The following is a 21,537-nucleotide window of genomic DNA, read 5'->3' as shown; positions in this document are numbered from 1 at the left end:
CTGCAATAATGGGAGAAAGAATATTTCATTTTATTACTTTCTTCAAAGTCAGAAGTTCACATACACTTCCTTAGTATTTGGTAGCATTGTTTTTAACTGTGTGACTTGGGTTAAGCGTTTTGGGTATCCTTCCACTAACTTCCCAAAATCCCTGCCCATTCCTCCTGACAGAGCTGGTGTAGCTGCGTCAGGTTTATACATGAGGGGCCATGTGAGACATTATTTAGAATTAGCCTCTCAAATACACATAATACTGAAATCATTCTCACTATAGTGAAATTTCTAAAATCACATTTCATGAGTATGTATGAAAGGAATTCAACTAGTGTGTGTGAGAGCGAATTTCACTTGAAAAAGAAGTAATTTCCGTTGAAACGGGAGTCACGTATAGAAAAAGCACGGGCGCATTTTCAAAACAAACTGAAGAAGAAGAAATTGGAGAACACGGTGACAAATGCTTCTTTCCTTTTATACAAAGGCCTACTGGTAAAATATGATTTTAGAAATTTCTCTATAGTGTGTGAATGATTTCAGTATATGTATAAGAGGCAGTTTCAGTATAGTGTATGAGAGGTTTCACCACAGTGTATGAATGATTTCAGTATGATATGAGAGGTTTTAGTATAATGCGTGAGTGACTTAAATTTTACATATATCTGTGAGAGGCTAATTCTGAATAATGTCTCAAACGGCCCCTCATATTTGTAGGCTGCCTTGCTCGCACACATCTTTTCAATTCTGCCCACAAATGTTTTATGGGGTTGAGATCAGAGCTTGGTGATGGTCACTCCAAAACACTGACTTTGTTGTCTTTAAGCCACTTTGTGACTACTTTGGCTTCTAAGTTGCATCTGGAGTAATGGCTTCTTCCTGGGTGAGCGGCCTTTTAGCCCAGGTCAGTACAGGACTCATTTGATTGTGGATAATAATACAGTCTTACCAGCTTCAGCCATCATCTTCACGAGGTCTTTAGCTCAGGTTCTGGGGTTGATTCACACATGTTGGAACAGAGTACATTCATCTCTGGGACACAGAACCCGTCTCCTTCCTGAGGGTAATGATGGCTGGACATTCCCTTGTTGTCAGTTCTTGCAGATAATTGACCCAAAACAGGAGAGGTTTAGTCTGATTGAATTTCCAATAAATAAAAAAGATGTATCTTTTTTACACTGTATATATACTGTACGTTTCTATGTCCGTATGCCTCATGCCTTGTAGTCTCTAACCATAACTCATGAAAAACATGTGGAAAGTAAGAGGTAAGTGTAAGTGTCTTTGTGGAGTTGCTTCTTTAACTTATCTTTATGTTCAGAAAATGACTAAAAAAGTAACACCTCGCCATCACTAAAGACTGCTCAGGATTGAAAGTGAGAAAGACCAGGCTGTTTAACCATTGTAATATAAATTTATTGATATTTTTATGTTTCTTCATAAAGTATGCCAGTCTTGAGCTTAAAGTGAACAGTATCAAGGACAACCCATGAGTAATACAAAATCAAATCCAGATTGGCAAAAAGCATTGCACCATGTCCCATGATCCCTAATAACACAGTAATATTAAAGATAAACAGCTTCCATATTCTCTGTTTTTAAATTAAACCATATAGAAGGAAAAAAAAGAACAAATCTTCCCACAAAAGACATGTCTGGTAAACAAACTGGTAAAGCAGAAACGGTTTTGGCTTAAATGAAAGCGTGGCAGTAGAAGACTTCTCCTGAGTCAAAATATACATTGTCAGTAATGTATGAATGTCATATGGGTTTTTCATATCTAACGTTACTTTTAACACAACACTCCACAGACCAGGCAGCTAGTAAATAGTAAACATGTCAAGAATCGTCCATTCATCCATTTTCTATGCCTATTAGATCCAATTAGAATCGAGCAGATCGTACAGGGTTGTACACTGGGTAGCCATCTTTGGAGGAGGCAGGCAGCATTGGTAAACCCGTCACTGGGTCTTTCTTACAGCGATCCAGAGCTTGTTTGTAGTTGATCTTCTCCTTTGTGATCGGGTCGATGATATTCTTGATGTAGGTTGTCTCAGATTGCAGTTCTCTCATTATTGTGCTGTCAATCATTTTGGACCCGATGGCATCCATGATGCTTACTCTGCGACCAGTCTTGGGATCAACCAGCCCTCCAGTCAGGTGCTGTGCCTCCATGTAGCCGACTGAAGTTTCCTTCGGCATCCAGCCTTTCTGAACAGCTTCTCCCACAGAAAGACGCTCTTTGGTCGTGGGCTCCTCAACTCCAGTAAAAGCCTTTTGTGCATTGAGCAACCGTTGGAGTTGACTGTCCTCAATGAGACCTCTGGTTGCTGCCTTGTGAACGGTGTATTTCCCATTGTTGCTGATGTCAATGATGCCGCCTGTTGCTGCCTGAGCCTCCAGAAGTCTTTGGGCAGTGGTTGGGTCTATCAGTTTGCGAAGTGTGGCACTGCGTAATGTAAAACAAGTGTCAGTGCTTGTATCTATTATTCCTGCAATTGGGTATGTTTCATTGGCAGTGGAAAGGTCTGAGGGGGTGGACTTACTTGTTGCGGTGGACTTTGGAATGACTGAGTTGAACTTGGGCTGCTTCTTATGGTCCCCTGCAACCAGCAGGGCAAACTCTGAGATGGGAATCTTGCCTTTTTTGTACTGTTGCAGATCATACTCTGTAAGGTTTCCTCCCTTAATGGCATCTTTTATTGAGTACTGCTTTCCACTCTTGCGGTCCTGCAAGACAGATGTCTCCCCATCAGGTCCCATAGAGGTTATTTCCTCCCAGTCACACTCCAACTCCTGCAGATGAATGTACTGCTGGCGATCAATCAAGCCTTGCAGGTAGGCATCATAGGGAGACATGTCTTTGCCAGTATCTGGATCCAAAATTGTGATTTTGGTGGAGACATTGGTCTCTTTGGTTCTCGTCTCTGCTTGCTCTTCTTTCTGCAGGTTGAGCGTAAGTTCACGGATGGTGCTGTCTCGAAGATGGATTTTGTCTTTTTCATCTAAGATCTGCTTTTCCATTTGTTCAACATCTGACACCATCTTAATGCTCCTCTGTCTGCTCATCTGTGTTTTTTCGCTCATTAGTCGGCTCTGTTGCTGAAAGGACAAACTAGTGTCATGTCTTTTGGCCTCAAGTGTCTTGATTTCTCGAGTAAGATCATCCTTCTCCCTCATTATGGCATCTCTTTTCAAAATGAGGCTTGTCTCCTCCCTTGAAGTGGTGGTTTTGCTGCTTAACAGTAGGTCAATTTTGTCATTGAGACGTCTGATTTGATCCTCCAGGTCTTGTCTGGCAAATTTAGTCTGAGATACCTGTTCCCTGAGGCGATCCCTCTCTTCTTCAACAGCCTGGTCTTTCTCAACACGAACGATTTCCTTGTACACTGTTTTCTCACCAGACTTCTCTCTCTGCAGGATGTCAAGCTTAAGAGTGATGTTGCGGATGTCCCTCTCGAAACGCAGAATGTCGCTGGTTTCATTGTCCATATCCGACCGCAAACCATTTGTCATCCTCTCTAGTTTTGGGTCTCGCTCAACTTTCAGTACCTCCTCAACGACTATACTCTCCTCAACAGGAGGTGGGGCATTTTCTAGCTGTGTAATGCGCAGACGAATCTCACCGAGTTCAGACTCAGCCTGAATTCTCTTTTGGCTCTCACTGCTCTCTCTTATGATCCTTTCTTTGTCTTCCACCTTTGTTCTTAAGTGCTGTAACTCTATTTCGATTTGACGTCGATTCTTTACTTCTTCATCCAGGCCCTTGCTGAGCCTCTCGTGCTCCAGTTGTTGCCTTGGGTCTTTCTGTAGACGTACAACCTCCTGCACAACCACTTTTTCCTCTGGTTTCTGTCTCTCCAATATGATGTACTTGTTTTGAAGGTCAAACACCATCTCCTCTATACTGCGTCGGAACTGCGCCTCCTCACGCACATCTCTTCGCAAACGGTCAGCTTCCTTCTCCAGCAGCGGATCAGGCTCATACTTGATGACTTCTCTGGTGATGAGTTGGGTCTCTATCTTGGACTTTTCAGCCTTCCATTCATCTCTCTCTTTCCGAAGCAGTTGGACTTTGTCCTCGAGGGAGTTGTAATGGGAGTGTAAATGGTTCACCTGATCATTTAGCCTTTGTATCTCACGCTGATTTTCAGGGCTTCTTTCCTCTTTAACCACCTCTTGGAGAACTTCCTTCAGCTCCACTTTGGGCTTCTCAGCTCGAAGGATATTGATATCAGCGGTGACCTGCCTAACCTCCTTCTCAGTATCAGCACGCTGTTTGTTAGAGTCTTGTATGTCTTTGCGAATGCGCATTATCTCCACCTCTGTATTTGGGTCTATCCGATAGATCTCATTAACAATTTCTTTCACCTCAATTCTTGGCTTCCAGCTTTGAACTTCTCTGTAACGGTTTTGGAGGTCCATCACTTCTTTTGACAAGGAGCTGTTGTCTATTCTTTCTTCCTCTATCCCTTTTTGGATATTCTGAGATGTGCTGATAAGACTGGGGTCTTGTTCAATCTTTTTTACTTCTTTGGTGATTATCTTTGGCTGGATGTTAGGAATCAGCCTTTCAAGAGCATTGATCTGACTCCTTGTCTGGAAGATTTCATCATTGAGGAGCTTGCTCTTGTTGGCTTCATCAGAAATTTCTGTGTCAAATGTTCGCAGCGCTTTCACCATCTCTGGATCCTGTTGCACTTTGACCACTTCCTTCTTTACCACCTTCTCTTTGATGGTTGGCCTCTTCTGCTGGAGTATTGTGACTTCTGTCTTCATTTGAATATGATCTCCATCTTTTGCTCGGATATCATCCTTCAACCTTACTATTTCATCTCTTATCTTAGCTGCCTCCACATCCAGCTGAGGATCTCTCTCGAATTCAGTTACTTCTCTCGTCAACAGCTTTGGCTTGGTAGTTTTCAGGGTGTCCTCCAAGACAGTAATTTTCTTGTTAATCACCTCAACCTCAGACTGGGTAGCGCTACGTCTCAGAGCTTCTTCGTGCAGTTTGTCACTCAGATCAACCAAATCTTTTTCCATTTTTGGGTCCCGGTAGTACTGTAGTACCTCCCTCTCTTCTACGCGCTCCACTCCTCTACGACTCTTCAGCGACATCATTCTGTCTTTGAAGGTCCTGAGATTGGTCTCAGTGTGACCTGTCCTCTCTTTTGCGCCCTCCAGCTCTTTCAGCAGACTGTCTAACTCTAAAGAACTCTTTTGCTGACTTTGAAGCTGCACCTGCTGTTGCGCCACCATCTGAACTTTATCTTCATTCTGCAGCAGGGAAAGCAAATTAATTGAATGCCATTAAGCTATCAGAAAAGTTGCTTTGTAGATTTACTTCAATAATAGTGAAAACTTCACCTAAAGGAAAGGGTTGTTTTATATATATATATTTATGGTGTGTTTTCTTACTTGTAAAATCAAATTCTTGGCCAAGCCCATCTGTTTTTGACGTTGGGTGTTTTCAGCTGTTGCTTTGGCGTAGCGGTTCCCCAGATCTTTTTCCTGTCATAAACAAACCGTCCATCACTTTGGTCTTTTAATGAATATATGAATACACATTACACATTAGTAAATGTTACCTGTTTCTGGACAGCATCCGATAGTGTGAGCACGGGAGGTTTCTTTGGTACAGTGACACCGGCATCCTCTAGTGTGCTGTTGTATTTGTCAACGTTGATGTCATACTCCTGCATAAATATGAAGGATTAAGCATTTAACTTAATTTTGAACTTTGTTTTGAACTGAGTAACAGCGTGCCTTTGACATATGGGAAAAGAAAAGATCATTTAATTAAATTTCAGCAAGTTCACATCTCAGTTATGTATCTGTAAATCTTCCTCACACTTTTTCTTTGGTGGTTGTAGAGTGGTTGAACTATGCTGAGTAGGTTAAACACCATGCTAATAAGCTAAATAGGGTGTCTGCCCACCTTGAAAATGAAATCTAACAGAGAAAAGGGGAGTAAGTTGGGAAGTAGTTGAAGAGCAGAGTGATTAAAATGAATGACTATGAAGGCAAAGAGACAGAAAACAAATTCCCTCCTGAATTGATTGTGCATTGAATTTACCACAGTGGGGATGGTGGTATAGTGGGAAATACAGTAGCTCTGGATGGAGAGTTCAGAGCATAAAAACGCCTGTAAGGACACATATTTACACAATCCACTGTTCAAAAGCAGCAATTTAGGGACAGCAAGGCTATCTGTTTCATTCATCCACTGCCCTGTTAATGTCTGGCCAGGAGTTGAACAAGAGTTTAGGAAGCATCATTTCATCCCTCTGCAAACTATTTTCCCATCTACATGTGTTTTTCTTATTCCAGATAAATACTGATGTTTGTTAACAGAGCTAAAGAAAGGTTTAGTCAGAAATTCGGAAAGATTTGGAAACAAACAGAGAAACTTGGATGTTATAATATATTCCAAGCTTACGTTGAGCAGGTTCTGTAGATCTTGAGAGAGATCAGCCACTCTGTCCATGTCGTCTTCCTTTCTTTTCAGGTCCTCTACAATTCTCTAAAATGAAAAGAGCAAACATGAACCACTTTAAAACAGAATATTTCTACATATTCACCAAGGATGGATACACAGAAATCAATAAATGCACCGACAAAGAGTCTAAGAAAGGATGCTCTGGTCATTCCCACCACTATTCCCCCAACCTGTATATTCAGGGATTTATCTCACCTCCTGGGAGCTCTGTTTGGCCTTGACTTGAGACAGATTATCAGTGGAGTTTATCTGATTTGTTGGCAGGTTGTCCAGGAAGGAGTTCAGGGATTTGCATGTGCTCTGGAACTCCTGGTTCTTGGTTGTTGTATCTTGTAGGATGTTTTCTCTGAAAGGATGATCACAGTCTTACATGATCAAAAGTGTCTGCTGCTTACTAGCAGCAGCTAAAGAGCAGGGTTCAATACAGCATATGTAAGCAACCTCGCCAGGAGCTGCTCATGTTTAAAAAAAAATCCCATTCCCCATTGGATATTTTACCATTGCGAGAGATAAAAAAAAATTTGAGTGGTTTGATTCACGTGAAAAATACGCATTTAATGTTTGTTAATTGTTTTCATTTTCAGATCTGTCCATTTACTCCTTAATCCTCATTAGTAATCATGAAATGATTAATTAAATGTGCAGGTTTGTGCAAGGAAAACTCCCAGCAACCTGACAAAGGGATTGACTTGATGAGCTCATGACCCCTCACCTCTCCTTCAGCTGGTTGGCAACGTTTGCGTAGCGAGTCTGCAGCTGCTTGACATCTTTCCTCTGCCGCTGGATGTCCGGGCAGTACTCCTGGAAGCTCTGCTGCAGATTACTGCACAGCTGCTCGGTCGTCTCCAGATCCTGACTCAGCTTCTTCATGTCGTTTTGAGCTGCTGCCACTGATTTCCGCTGACGCTGAACACAACAAAGAAAGACACTCAGGTTGTGAGTGTGTCAGACTAGCCAGAATCTGCAGGTGCTCATAATAAAATTAGAATATCATTAAAAAGTTGATTTATTTCAGTAACTCCATCCAAAAGTGAAACTTAAAATGTAGACATTCATTCCTCACAGACTGACATATTTCAAATGTTTATTTCTTTTAATTTTGATTATTATAACTGACAACTAATAAAAACCTCAAATTGAGCATCTCAGAAAATTATAATATTGTGGAAAGGTTCAATATTGAAGACACCTGGTGTCACACTCTAATCTGCTAATTAACTCAAAACACCTGCAAAGGCCTTTAAATGGTCTCTCAGCCTAGTTCTGTTGGCTACACAATCATGGGGAAGACTGCTGACCTGACAGTTGTCCAAAAGACGACCACTGACACCTTGCACAAGGAGGGCAAGACACAAAAGGTCATTGCTAAAGAGGCTGGCTGTTCACAGAGCTCTGTGTCCAAGCACATTAATAAAGAGGCGAAGGGAAGGAAAAGATGTGGTAGAAAAAAGTATACAAGCAAAAGGGATAACTGCACCCTGGAGAGGAGTGTGTAACAAAACCCATTCAAGAAAGTGGAGGAGATTCACAAAGAGTGGACTGCAGCTGGAGTCAGTGCTTCAGGAACCACCAGCACAGACGTATGTAAGACATGGTTTCAGCTGTCACATCCTTGTGTCAAGCCACTCTGGAACAAGAGACAGCGTCAGAAGCGTCTCACTCAGGCTAAAGACAAAAAGGACTAGACTGCTGCTGAGTGGTCCAAAGTTATGTTCTCTGATGAAAGGAAATGTTGCATGTTCTTTGGAAATCAAGCTCCCACAGTCTGGAGGATAAGAGGAGAGGCACAGAATCCACGTTGTTTGAGTGTAAAGTTTCCAGAGTCAGTGATGGCTTGGGGTGCCATGTTATCTGCTGGTGCTGGTCCACTGTGTTTTCTTAGGTCCACGGTCAACGCAGCCGTCTACCAGGAAGTTTTGGAGCACTTCCTGCTTCCTGCCGCTGACCATCTTTATGGAGATGCAGATTTCATTTTCCAACAAGACTTGGTACCTGCACACAGTGCCAAAGCTACCAGTACCTGGTTTAAGGACCATGGTATCCCTGTTCTTAACTGGCCAGTAAACTCGCCTGACCTTAAGCCCGTAGAAAATCTATGGGGTATTGTGAAGAGGAAGATGCGATACGTCAGACCCAACAATGCAGAAGAGCTGAAGGCCACTATCAGAGCAACTTGGGCTCCCATAACACCTGAGCAGTGCCACAGACTGATGGACTCCATGCCACGCCGCATTGCTGCAGTAATTCAGGCAAAAGGAGCCCCGACTAAGTATTGAGTGCCGTACATGCTCATACTATTCATGTTCATACTTTTCATGTTCATTCTTTTCAGTTTGCCAATATTTCTAGAAATCCTTTTGTTGTATTGGTCTTAATATTCTGATTTTCCGGGATATTGAATTTGGGATTTTCATTAGTTGTCTTTTAAAACCATCAAAATTAAGAAACACTTTTAATATGTCAGTCTGTGAGGAATGAATGTCTGCATTATACAAGTTCCACTTTTTGAATGGAATTACTGAAATAAATCAATTTTTTTAATATATTTCAATTTTAAGACGAGCACCTGCAAATATCAGTGGAAAAGCAGATCTCCTCACCTGGATGTCGTCTGTATGGGCTTGAATTGCCTTTGGGGTGTCAGGGATCTGACCATCTTCACTGAGGTTTTTCTCAAATCCAGAAACAAGACCATCCACCTTCTTTATTTGATTCTCAAGGTTGAGAGATGCATCTGCTCTAAAAAAGCAAACAAGAAAAAAACAACAAAAAAAGTAATAAATGAGAATATCAAGGGCTTTTTTTTATCAATTATTTGAAGAAAATATTTAAGATATTGTAAAATAGGATAGAACTATGTATGCAATGTCCTACAAGAAGAAAAGAAGACAGAAACATTACTTACTTCTTATTGTAGAGATCAGCAAGAGCAGCGATGCTGTCGTACTTATTGCTGGCAGCACTGAGTTTGAGTGGCAGGCCAGAGGATGTACCGTTGGGATCTTTAGACAGGAGAGGCTGCAGGCCGGCCTGTGCTGCCTGCTGCTGCTGCTCCAGAGCCTTCAGTGCTTTGGCAGCTTGCTGTACAGAACATATATTTGGTCAGCCACATAGCTGTTTATATAAAAACAGAAACTGAAGCATGATCACTTTCTATCCATGCAGGCAAAGTTAGTATAGAGCTGTTTGTAGAGTGTAAAATGCATAGACACACAATGAAAGCTCAACAGAAAGTTGTCATTTCTGCAGAATTAGTACAAGCATAAGGTAGTGTAATGGTTTGCATTTCAAAGACTTGTGGCTCTCAAATGTTTACTTTTAACTTAAAGAGCTGACGGAGCTCCACAACAAAGAATATGGCTGCAGAGTAGAATCAGACAGGCCAGCTGAAGCTCAGATTTACTGTCTCTGTGTGTTTCTTCTTCCTACCTCCTGCTCCTTCTTCCTCTTGGCCAGATCTCCGGCCGGATCGGTTCGACTCAGCGGGGCTCGCAGCTGGCTCAGCAGGCTCTCCTCAGCGTTGGCCAGATCATTGTCCAGCTTGTCCAGCTGCTGAGCCACGGCGGTAACTTTGGGGTCCGGTGGAGCAGATGACACTGGGGCTTCATGAGGAAGAGTAAGAAAAATAAATTTATTGATCAAATTATAACCTATAATATATACATACACTGATGATAAACATCAGTTTAAAGACCCAATGATTGTATTTAATCTGAACAGACACCAACCTAATTTCTGGGATTTTGCAACGTCTGATTTTTGATTCTTCAAGTTTGCTGCCAGAGCTGCTCTTCTTTTCTTGATGTCAGCCAGTTCACCCCCCAGTCTAATGAGTTAAAAACAAAGAGAGCAAGAGGAGGGGGATAAAAATCATCATCGTCATTATTAACAGACCCCCACTGTTCATGTAGTGGTATAATAATGCAGCTTTGTGTTACTTACAGGTCCACTTTATCAATTGCACCCGAGTCTGGAGGCGGGATCTGGAAACAAACTCCTGGGAAGGTTTTCACTGACCCATCAGTGGCGACAACACTCCAGTTGTAATGCTCAGGGTTTGATTTCAGGGTAAACTTCTCCCCTCTTGATAGAGTAGCCTAATTATGGATGAATATGAAAGTCGAGTCAGGAGCTCATTAAAAAAAAACAAAAAAAAAAAACTGAAATAACAGTATGTAAAGAACATAGGAAAATCAGTATTGACAGTCTGGGTTTCCATGGTTCACCTTTTCTGTTTCCCAGTCGCACAGGGATTCCACTGTGATGGGTCTGTTGGGGATGCTGCGCCGCAGTTTCAGAGGAGCGATGGTGGTGCTCCGTCTCCTCAAGGTAGAGAGCAGCTGTTCACAGTTTTGGACGGTTTTCTCCTCCCCCTGGTGAGAAAGTAACCAGAAGACAAACAGCTCAACAACACATCCACACTTCATACATTACCCTACAGCTGCTAAGAAAGAAAAGGTGTCAATGTGAATTTCTGTTTCTTCCAAATGTTTTCCACAAGACAAAACCCTTAAAAATGAAAATATAACTTCAACAGAAAGTTATCCCACAAGCTTAACACGTGGGGCCACTTTTGTTCATTTCAGTCAAAACTCAATTTTAGTCAAATGACAAAATCCAAGTTCTTTTGCAGTAGAAATAAAGAAATGTTTTGATTTAATTTAGATCATTTTTATTAATTAAGCCTAACCCAGCTTAACTGGGTGACCTGGACAGGCCACCAATCTATCACAGGGCCAACACAGAGAGGCAAAAAACCCCTCACATTTACACCTAGGGGGAAATTAGAGTGACCAATTAACCTAACATGCATGTCTTTGGACTGTGGAAGGAAACCAGGGAAGATGGAGAGAACCCACACATACATGTGGAGAACATGCAAACTACAACCCCCCCCCCCCAGGTTCAAACCTCCCCCCTGCTGAGGCTCCAACCAGCAACCTTCTTGCTGTCCTTCTGGCCACGGTGCTAACCACCACACCACCTGCAATTTAAGTTAATTTAAATTCATTTAATTTAATAACCCTCACTGATCTCTCATTCTCATTTTGTGTGAGGGAATTTCATAAAGTCTCGTTTAACTTTCTTGTCAGATGTCTTATTTAACATCTGGCTCGAGGCTGCAGTTGGCCAGGAGCTTCAAGTCTTACTATTCATGAATGAAAGCAGACATACTTTATTCATCTCAGAGGGAAATTGTAATGTGATAGTATTTTAAAAGCGTTATTTACATTACTTATTTAATCACATTCATTTATTTTAGTTTTGTTTAATCTGCTTGTTCTACAAACACACAGAGATATTTAGCAAAAGTTTTCTTTCCCTTTAACTGTGTGTTGCTTTCTGGACTTCATTAATTTTTCTGCTGCTTTGGTATAACTTTATTTAAAATTGTGTTTTTCCAGCCATCATTTTACTCTTTTAGCTTTTTGATTGTTTTTATGTGGAAAAATAACTCAGGGGTAAAGTGGTTGTATTGCAACCATAGTCTCAGCTCCATGTATTGAAGTGTCATCAGCGTCGCAGAACTTTGCAGAAATCTGCTTTAAAAGATGTTATATGAGTGTAGAGCACGTATTTGAGTTGTCATACTTCCAGCTGCAGCAGTGTCTCTGAGTTGCTCTGTTTGCTGATAGACTTGGGGTCCATGCTGTTGCTGAGGTTGGTCAGTCTCTCTGACAGCTGCTCAGCATCCAGTTGATACTGGAAACAAAACAAATGTTGGACCACATGAAAATGTATTCAATGCAAAAAAAACCTGACCAAATGTGGTTCATAGATAATAAACTCTGATGTACTCTGGCCTACCCTTTTGTACTCCTCCACGTTATCCAGGTGTGTCTCTTGACAAATGCAGAGATTGAGGAATTGCTGCCATTCGTTTCGTACAGCATCTCTCTGGGCCTGAGATTTAATAGAAAGCATTAACTGGGATAGAAAGTGTGTATAGTTTAAAGCTGGTGGTGCTTCAGTAGTGATTTATTAATATACCGTTATGGTGGCGCTGGCAGGGTGCTTCAGTTCAATGAGCCTGTCGCCCTCGTCCTGGAGTTTGTTCACTTCGCTTTCGTGGGACAGCAGACTGTTGGTCTTGAAATTCTTTTTGAGAATGAATGAAAGAATTTATGTCTTTAGACTTCCAGCACAGAAAAAATAGGCTACCTTTAGTCTTTATTAATGCATTACAGCTTAAAGAGACCATTTTATACTTATGTAAGTTTTGATATTACCTTAAATATCTCCCCAAAGAGATTTGCATGCTTTAGTATAAAAAAACATTAATAATTGTATCATTTTGCTCATTGCTGCACCAGCTTTTATCAGTCTGTCAGAAACACTCTGTTTTAACTCCTGTCTCTTTAAAGCCTGCATGAAAAACTTGTTCACACTCAGATGGTCAGAAAAAAAGGTTCTACACCAGCTGAGGTGTTCAAAAACAAGGCAGGCATTATGGAAATCTTTTACATATTGATGCAGAGATCTAACATGAGTGAAATAGCACAAAAAAGATGGAAAACCTCAATGCAGCCTGACCTCATATTGGCGTCGAACATCAGGTGGGTCCACCATGCGATCACTCCAGTCCTGCTTCTTGATCTTGGCCTGCTCGTCGCTGAGGAAGGCCAGCTCTTTGGTGCAGGTCTGCATGTATTCGTAGAGGCTGTTCAGGTAGTGGCGACGCCAATTAGAGTTGTCCTGCAAAAAGAAAACAAAAAAAAACAACAAAAAAACAAAAAACAAAATAATAAATCAGAAAGAAGCTAATTAAAGAGTAATTTCAGGTTGAAATAAAACAATACAGTGCATTTTTATAGACAGAATAATCCGAATAATCAACTCATTAATATGTTTCAGCAAAAAATTAAATCTAATACATGTAATGGAATCAACTCACCAGCACGTTATTGTACTGTTTCTTCAGATCTGTATATTTATCCTGTAAGACAAGCCAGAGACATGAGATGTCTGAGGGAAGGAAGGTTTCAAACAATGTGAGCAGTGACTGTAGAGGGCCCAAACCCATGTGAGGCGACCTGTGAGTGTGTTTTCATGTGTTCACCTTGCTGCCAGCGGAGCTGACGCAGAGCTGAGAGTTGTAGGCTTCGATCTCTTTGTGCAGGATGTTGTGAGCAGCAATCTGTTTCTTCAGGTCTGCCATGGTGGGGCCATACTGCTCTGTTTTCACTTGTTGCTGAGAACACAGGCGCCAAAGAACCCATTAAAAGGCAGATCTGACTCCAGTGGTAGAACTTCGATTTTATACATGGGGAGGACTTTATAGCAAGAAAGGAAATTATTCTGTTCTTCTATTTAACACAGACTCATATGTTCTACTGTAATAACTGTGTGATGAAACATGAGAAATTAAACATTTCTACATTAATAATCTGGATTACCAAGTGGAAATATTTGCAAAAACTTCTAAAAGGTCCACAGAAAGGCAGGTTGGTTGTTTTGGGGTGCAGTATGTGAAACTTGATGTGGTGGAAGGATGATTAATGGCTTCTAGCTTACTATCTGGTGGTGGTAGTGGTAGACTGGATCCTTGTATCTGACCTTCATAATTTGCTTAGCTAACTCCACATTGGGAGCTAGTCTTCATTCCAACTGGTTACAGGCTGTATTTGTCCACATTTTCATGCTGTAGCAACTTTCTAATCAACTAGCAGCCTTGCTAGCCTCTTGTTTAAATCTAATTGTAGTGCTAGCTTAGTCAGCTACTTAGTCAGATACTGAGGTACTTTTTAAGAATATTTTTATATTTTTTTTTATAGAGTTAATGTGTAGTCCCTAAATGGACTCACTGAAAACTAAATATGGCATGCTTTCCCCCACATTATCTTAAAATGAATCTAGTGCTAGCTTATAACGAGATTAGCTCTGCTACCTAGCTTTCAGGCTAAAAGCTGGTCTTTCATAACATTAGAAGTTAAAGAACAACATCTTCTAGAAATGTGCAGCTAAATGTAATTTTTTTAAGGATGACTAATTAGGAAACTACTTTAAAATTGGCTTCAAACTGGTGTACTGATACTAGTAACCCACACATGTCTGGAAAGATACTTCTGTCCTCATCCAGTAACCCGTCAATCACTTGAGATGGTGCCTGTGGTGTCCAATCAGATTTCAGAGGTGGCCAGTGCCACCCTGACCATTCCCTCCAGCTCGGTCAGATTGAGCTAAATGTCAGGTTTCTATGAAGAACAGCATCAAATACTGATCTTCGAACAGATCTGACGCTTTCTGTCCCAGTGTTCTTGGTCTTACTTGCTTCTCATCCAGAACTGGTCCCCAGTCAATGATGGGCATCTGTGACACGTCATCGATCTGCTCATAGATGTCTCGGTAGAAGCCACAGTCCTTCAGCCAGCGCTCGTGGAGGAGCATGACACTGAAAGAGCCACAAACAGGGAACTCTGGTTAGTGTTTATAGAAAAGAAATAAGATTTTATGCAGAAAAAATACATGTAATATCTTCACTAATGACTTTTAGATCTTTATAAAGAAGATGAAGAAGGTCTATGGAGAGCCATCCTTTTCATAATTAAATAATTAAATGAATGAATAAACAAATAGTCCATTAAATGAATAAATATTCAAATTAAATCAACTCAAAATTCATAAAATGTACATTTTTCAATAGTGAACTTGTTTAATGACACTTAAAATGACATTTAAAATAATTAAAAGTGTAAATAACAAATTATTGAAGTAAAAATTAATAAATACATAAATAAATCAAAAGTGCCATTAAATAAATGTAATAATTTATTATTATTATTATTATTATTAATAATAATAATAATAATAAATTAATAACAACATTAAATGATTTATTTTGTGTTTATTTAATTTGTATATTTATTTATTTGATGGACTATTTATTTATTTATATTAGAATGTACTTTACTTTATTTAATGAATAAAACGGCTCTCCATACTGGCCCATTCCTCACTTCCTGTGATCGACACTTTGGTCCGTCAGGATATACTGTCTCCAACCACTCACTCTTTCTCGATGTCGGTGGCTTGTGGGTGTTTGAGCTTCTTGGCTTTGTCGACGTCCAGGAAGAGGTCCTGCAGGAGGCCTTCAGCCTCTCCCAGTTTCACTGAGATCTCGTCCTGATGCTGAAAGGGCTGATCTTTCCTTTCATTTTCAGCATCCTGGTGGTGGCAGACAGCAAATTAACTGAAGGATTGCTCCCTTGGTTTTCTGGTGAATATGGATGCAGTGATATTACAGCATCAAAATATCTCTATTCTCACCACAGCCAGCAGCTCTTCCGCCTTCAGGACGTCTTTTTCCACCTTGTCGGCATTCTTTTGCATCTGGGCAATCAGCAGGGCCAAGCTGCTGGCTTGTGACCTGTAGGAGAGGAAGCCACACGTTGAGCCACAAGCTGAGATCCATTTTGATGTAATCCAGAACTGGGTCATTTGTTCATACCATTTCCCCCACACTCCTTCCATGAGCATAAAATTTAGGTTACTGGGTGTAAACTTTACATCAGCAACATTTTACATGAGTTACACACAATTACACTGATTTAAAGATCAGATTCACAATAAAATATCTGTCCTGAGATTATGTAATAAATCAAGTCAACCCTCTCTACTCTCCATTATCTGACTCTTTACCAAGATCAGACATAAACACTTGAGTTGTTCCACGTTTTTTTATGTGAAAAGATGACTTAACAATCGATAACGATGACAGTAAATTACACCAAAGTGTTTGCAAACATATGACGAAGGGATTTGTCATATATGGGAGCATAACAAGAGAACTTTGCAGTATTAATTGAATATGCATCACGTTTCCAGCGATGCTATGCTTCCATTTTAAGGAGGACTTTTGCAACTGTGTATGTATAAAAAAACATAAAATACCGTTTGTTTTCCTTCAAACCTTCAACTACCTGCTTTAAAGTTTGGTGGAGCTAAATTTTCAGTAATTATACTTAGAATTGTAGAAATAAACCTGCATGAGTCCTCTCTGCCACTTAGTTTGGGTATGCAGTACCAAAAGCAAATGTTTGTTATCCCATCACTGTTTTCTTAATGTTACTATATTATTACCTGTTTTACCATTTATTTAAAAAAAAAAGATTTTTATCACTACTGTCGAAAGAAAGAGGGAAAAAAAATGCTTTTGTCATTAAAGGGTTAATAAAACTGGGACAGAAATGTTTTATATGCAGGGTGTAAAAAATAAAAATGTATGTAAAATGTAAAAATGTTTGTCTTTGTAGGAACAAATCAATAAAACTGCACCAAAACCTGATCAACTTCACCATTTAGAGCATTTCTGTTTTACACTAAGGAGGATTTATTCACTGTAAACCAACATGAAGTGAAATTGTACAGCATAAAAACATGCATTCATGCAGACTAATCTACAGAACACCTTATCGCTTCCCTCGGCTCAGATGCCACAGACATACAAAGACACGTAGAAAACAAACAGATGCTGCATGTAAAGGTAAGATTTAAAACAGCCTGAAGGGGATTTTCTTTAACATGAAGGCTGCAGAGGGACGAGGTGACTGATCTGGTTTCTGCTCCTTCAGCAGGAAACGAAGGTGTGAGTCAGACACCAGAAGTCAATTTCTGAAGGTTTCCACCTTCTAAGATGAAAGATTGATGTGTGCTAACGAATGGCTGAAAACAGGAATACATTTTTCTTTTGTCTTCTGTACTTCCACTTGCTTGCCTTCATAAAGTGAATTTCTGTACAGATTTAACTGGTTTTTGTGGAAAAAGTAAATTCAGCTTTATTTTAGATCAGACTTCTAACATAATGGTGTCTGAGTCTGTTTTGCTAAATGCAAACAAATAAATGAATAATTAAATAAGACCTCATTTTGGAAGCAATAATCTGTTATTTTAAATTTCCTTTGCACATTTTTTCCTACGTCTTCAGAAACGGTTTTCAGGACAGGTGGATTCACTCACTATGAGCGGAAATCAGGATACACCCTCACACACTCATGCAGTCTGTTAATCAGCTGCGTGTCTTTCTGGGATGTAGAGGCTCAGAAGTAGGAAGATTTGAGGTGCTTAACATGTAAATGTTGTAAATACAGTGAAAGTTGAGTTTTGTTTTGTTTTTTTTAAGTGTTTTTTTTAGTATGTGCCTTATTTTGCATTTTACATAGAAATAAAAAGAATGAAAACATGATTATTTGAAAATTATTTAACATTCAGTAGTTTTCTTTAGTTATTTATGAATGAATATGTGAGGAAAGTTACCACAGCTGGCCAATTACACATATAAGCGGGATAACTGGATAGCCCACATAATTTAGAAGGGCTGGCCTGCATTTCTTTGGTTGGCGTTGTTGTGAGATCAGAAGAGCCTTTTGCACAAACACTCCCAGATTTGATGCGACTCTCACTTAACCTCAACTCAGTTCATAATGAGAAACTTCATGCAAAATATCAGGATAAAAAAGCAACTGCAGAATTATTTCACTTCACACCTCAGTAGCAAATCTTGCTTGTTATGTTATCCAAAACATCCACAAGAGCAAAAGAAACGGTCCTTAAACCTGTGCTGTCATCAGTCTCGGCCTCACTGTCGGTATTAAGTCACTGTGTCACCGGGGAGGTGGACTGTGAAGAGAGATTGTACCAGCAGAACCAGACAGGAGCCTACACCCATGACACACATCTAAGGACATGACAGCTACTTAAGCTAGTTTTCCAGAGGCCCACTCTCACCCCAACCTCAGCTACTACCTACAGAAACCATATCTAGTCTTCTCAGTGTCAGATATTCTGGCAAATTCACTAAGTGTCCCAAACATACAAGTATAGTAGTAAACAAGTAATAAACACAAGTATAATATACACACTAAACTCTGAAATCGGCCCTCTACATGTCGCTCTGAGATACATAACTTTTTACAGCTAAATGCATCGATGCAGCTCTAATTTTTCATTAATGATAAACTTAATACTCAAGTAGACAAAGAAGAAAGTGAAAGTTTTCCTATTTCCAAACTGAAAAATCTTAATGTGTATTTAATTAAATGTTTTGCCAAAACAATTAGCCACTTATCTGCTGTATGAACAGTTGGGAAGTGAAATCCATATAAGAGAAAATAATCATCTGATCAGTATGAACCGTTCTCATCATATCTGCAGACAGACATGTAGGAGATAGAGGCATGAAACAGACAACTGAAATCTTATCACATCTGACGGGAACAAAAAGTGAAGCTTGGTTATTTTCTCTGTTCCCACCAGCTGATTTTTAATGGTCACACTGGATGTTCGAAACTCAGTTGAAAGATACAGGATCAATCGCAAGTTGGGACACACTTTCCCATTAAATCTAATGGGAACCAGTTTTTTTCCCCTCATTTGTACTTATTCCACCTGATCTAACCCCATCTCCTGTTCATAAAATACACCTGAACTCAATTCTTAATTATCTTTCACCTTTCCATAACACCTCTGTGATATCAGTGAAGACATTCCCTCTGCAAACATGTCTCCTTTCAAGCAGCCGTACGGAGAAAAAGGACAGCAGCCACACAGGAAACTTGACACAGTTCTGGAGGAACAGCATGACCGAGATATCCACATACCCTACATCTACATGCATTCATAATATCCACATGGAAAAGTAGGAAAAAACTCACTTGCTGACACTGGCCGGGGCCTTCAGCGGGTCTTTGGATTCCTTTTTCTTAAACATCTTGGAGGTCAAGCAGAGATCCCACGAAAACCTTCACCCTCTCTGTCTCGCTCCGTCTTCGTCTCTGTCTTCCTCACCCTGTGGCTCCCACTTTGTCTCTCCTATGTCTTTGGTTCTTCTCAAACACACACACACAAACACACGCATCAACACGCATGCTCTGATGTCAATACTGTCCTCAACACAGATGACTCCTCCCAGACCGGTTAACAGGTAGGTCGACGCCCAGACATCCACCCCACAGAGGAAAACCAGACTGACCTGTTATCCTTGCTCTTCCTTCCTCTGCCCCTCCTGTTGTCTTTACTTTTTCATCGGGCCCTGACACATTGTGATCACACACTGAGCAGCAGAGGCCCTTTAATTACCAGCCATGCAGAGTCCACTGGCTGGAGGGATGCTGGAAGCCAACAGGATTCATCTGAGCAAATATAATTTACTGCTGGATAGAAAAAAAAGATCGAATTAAGAACAAAAAGTGATTTAAAATCTCTTAAAAGTGGGTGAAATATGGCTGAAACCTCTTTATTCTCCGATGATGAGGAAATAATAGATATAACCGAGTAACCTCTAAATAACCAAGTTTTCTTCATGTACTTGCTTTTTACAACAACTTGAAGTTTCCATTCACATGCATCCTCTCCCTGAGACCACAATCCTTTGAGAAGCTCCAAACACAGGAACGCACAGTTTATACTGTCAACAAACAAACACCCAGGGGTCAGAGGAAAAATGTTATTACATAATCCCCAGAGAGGTGTCTGTCATAAGGCTGGCAAATAAAGACGGCTCCATATGAAGTCCTGTGTGTCGCATCTACAGTGCAGACATGCAAGGCATTCAGGATCAGGGCGTCTCTCCGCAGCATCTCAACAAAGGGAATTCATGGCGAGGAATGCAGCCAGACAGCTTTCCTTGCAGCAGAGAGGCGAGAGCGCACATTTTTGATTGGTCCAGTCATCAAGCGTTGCTCTCTGGGTGTGTTCACCTGTCTGGAAAACACATATTTTTCTTTTATGTTGCTTGGATACTGTATATTTTACAATGAATTCCAAATGAATACCCAGCGGTTTCTAAAACCTGGATGACATGAAGTGTTAGAAAACAGAAACCAGTGAAAACTTCACCAGTAGATGGAAAAAGTGAGGAGAATATCAAAGTTTAGCGGTTTGATTAGAAAGGACCCCGAGATGTCTGATTTAGGAATTTAAAACTCAAAACTTACAAAGCTTCATCATAGTCGTTAGGATTCATCAACTGGGTACAATAATTGTACAGAGAGGATGCTCTCTGACCCTATAGGTGGTTAAAGCTCTTTGTATTAAACTAAAACCAGACTCGACAGGCTCGAATAAGGAAAATTTGAAAAGTTTGTGGAGCAAGAATCTGATGTAAAAAGATAGATTGAGAACATGTCTGAATCAGAGGGTTAAAACAAATGTGCAAATGGAGGAATATTGGAATTTCTAGGAGCAAAAAGCATTAACCTGAGATTTGCCCAATAACACAATACCTGAAGAAACCAGCCCAGCTTCCATGTTCTCTCTGTGTATGTGTGGTCAGTGTGTGTGTGTGTGTGTGAATGGTTGTTTGTTCCTGTGTTGGCCCAGCGATGGACTGGTGCATCTCTTATATGTGTGTGTATATATATATATATAAAGCCATTATTTCGTTGACTTGATTGTATGCTTCAGATCATTAGATCCTTGTGGTGCTGAAAGTTGAAATTCATCTCCAGGTTCAGCTTTCTGTGCCTGAGGGGCTTTTGGCCAAAGTGTTTGGTACTTGGAACTGGTTGTAATTCACTCCAACTTGACTAAAGCCCATTTCTAGTTGAAGCAAAGCAACCCTCATAGAATAATACTGCCACCACCATGCTTCACCATGGCTATAGGTTTTGTTTGGTGAGGTTTTTTTTTGTTTTGTTTAAATAACATCACAAGCACCTGGCATTTTAACTGGACCTTATTTTTTAAATATCCACTGTATGTGTGCTCTGTTTAGTCAAAGTCTGGAGCTGGAAAAGCCAGAGATGTGTTAGAACGAGCTAAAGAGCACATTTTATTCTAGATATGGTCGAATGAACTGGTCAAATCTTCTCATCACAACATCTCTCCAGATTTAGCTGAAAAGGGAGTTACAGACCAAAGGGTGTTGGTCTGTAATTATGACTCAGACATAAGAGTCCTGCAAAGGTTCCTCAAGTATTTTCAGCGTTTACAAACCTCTTCATGCAACTGTGTACTGAAAAGAAACAAAGACAGAAACACGGGGAGGGTGTGTCATCCTCTTTCACTTAACTATGCACAGCGTGGTCGACTGGTCCCAACATTTCAACTAA

The 21,537-nt window shown here is 40.4% G+C and overlaps 1 protein-coding gene across 2 annotated transcripts; it reads right to left on the bottom strand.

Moving 5' to 3' along the window:
• Positions 1 to 1,385: 1,385 nt before the first annotated feature.
• On the bottom strand, positions 1,386 to 19,307 carry evpla (envoplakin a). 2 transcript variants are annotated; one of them, XM_041983216.1, is made up of 23 exons: positions 19,141 to 19,307; positions 15,758 to 15,857; positions 15,501 to 15,655; positions 14,759 to 14,882; positions 13,551 to 13,682; positions 13,386 to 13,427; positions 13,025 to 13,186; positions 12,482 to 12,589; positions 12,299 to 12,394; positions 12,083 to 12,193; positions 10,717 to 10,863; positions 10,433 to 10,587; positions 10,219 to 10,316; positions 9,920 to 10,092; positions 9,396 to 9,571; positions 9,091 to 9,229; positions 7,203 to 7,396; positions 6,686 to 6,836; positions 6,431 to 6,514; positions 5,580 to 5,687; positions 5,410 to 5,502; positions 2,538 to 5,268; positions 2,286 to 2,440 (listed from the first exon to the last, which is right to left on the bottom strand). In XM_041983216.1, exons 1-23 carry the CDS (start codon positions 19,194 to 19,196, stop codon positions 2,421 to 2,423), a joined length of 5,355 nt encoding a protein of 1,784 aa, XP_041839150.1. In that variant the 5' UTR covers positions 19,197 to 19,307; the 3' UTR covers positions 2,286 to 2,420. The 2 variants fall into 2 exon arrangements, with proteins under 2 accessions (XP_041839149.1, XP_041839150.1); XM_041983215.1 differs by having other exon boundaries at positions 1,386 to 5,268; positions 19,141 to 19,303.
• Between the last annotated feature and the right edge of the window lie 2,230 nt (positions 19,308 to 21,537).

Source organism: Melanotaenia boesemani, chromosome 4 (genome assembly GCF_017639745.1).
Source record: "Melanotaenia boesemani isolate fMelBoe1 chromosome 4, fMelBoe1.pri, whole genome shotgun sequence".
Lineage (NCBI taxonomy): Eukaryota > Metazoa > Chordata > Actinopteri > Atheriniformes > Melanotaeniidae > Melanotaenia > Melanotaenia boesemani.
This window is presented reverse-complemented; position numbering and strand designations above follow the sequence as displayed.

Coding starts and splice junctions, on each gene's coding strand:
- evpla (XM_041983215.1), bottom strand. CDS start 19,196: ATGTTTAAGAAAAAGGAATCCAAAGACCCGCTGAAGGCCCCGGCCAGT. Junction 14,883..15,500: donor GCCACCGACATCGAGAAAGA/GTGAGTGGTTGG, acceptor TGGCTCTTTCAG/TGTCATGCTCCTCCACGAGC. Junction 13,683..14,758: donor CAGTTCTGGATGAGAAGCAA/GTAAGACCAAGA, acceptor CTGTGTTCTCAG/CAACAAGTGAAAACAGAGCA.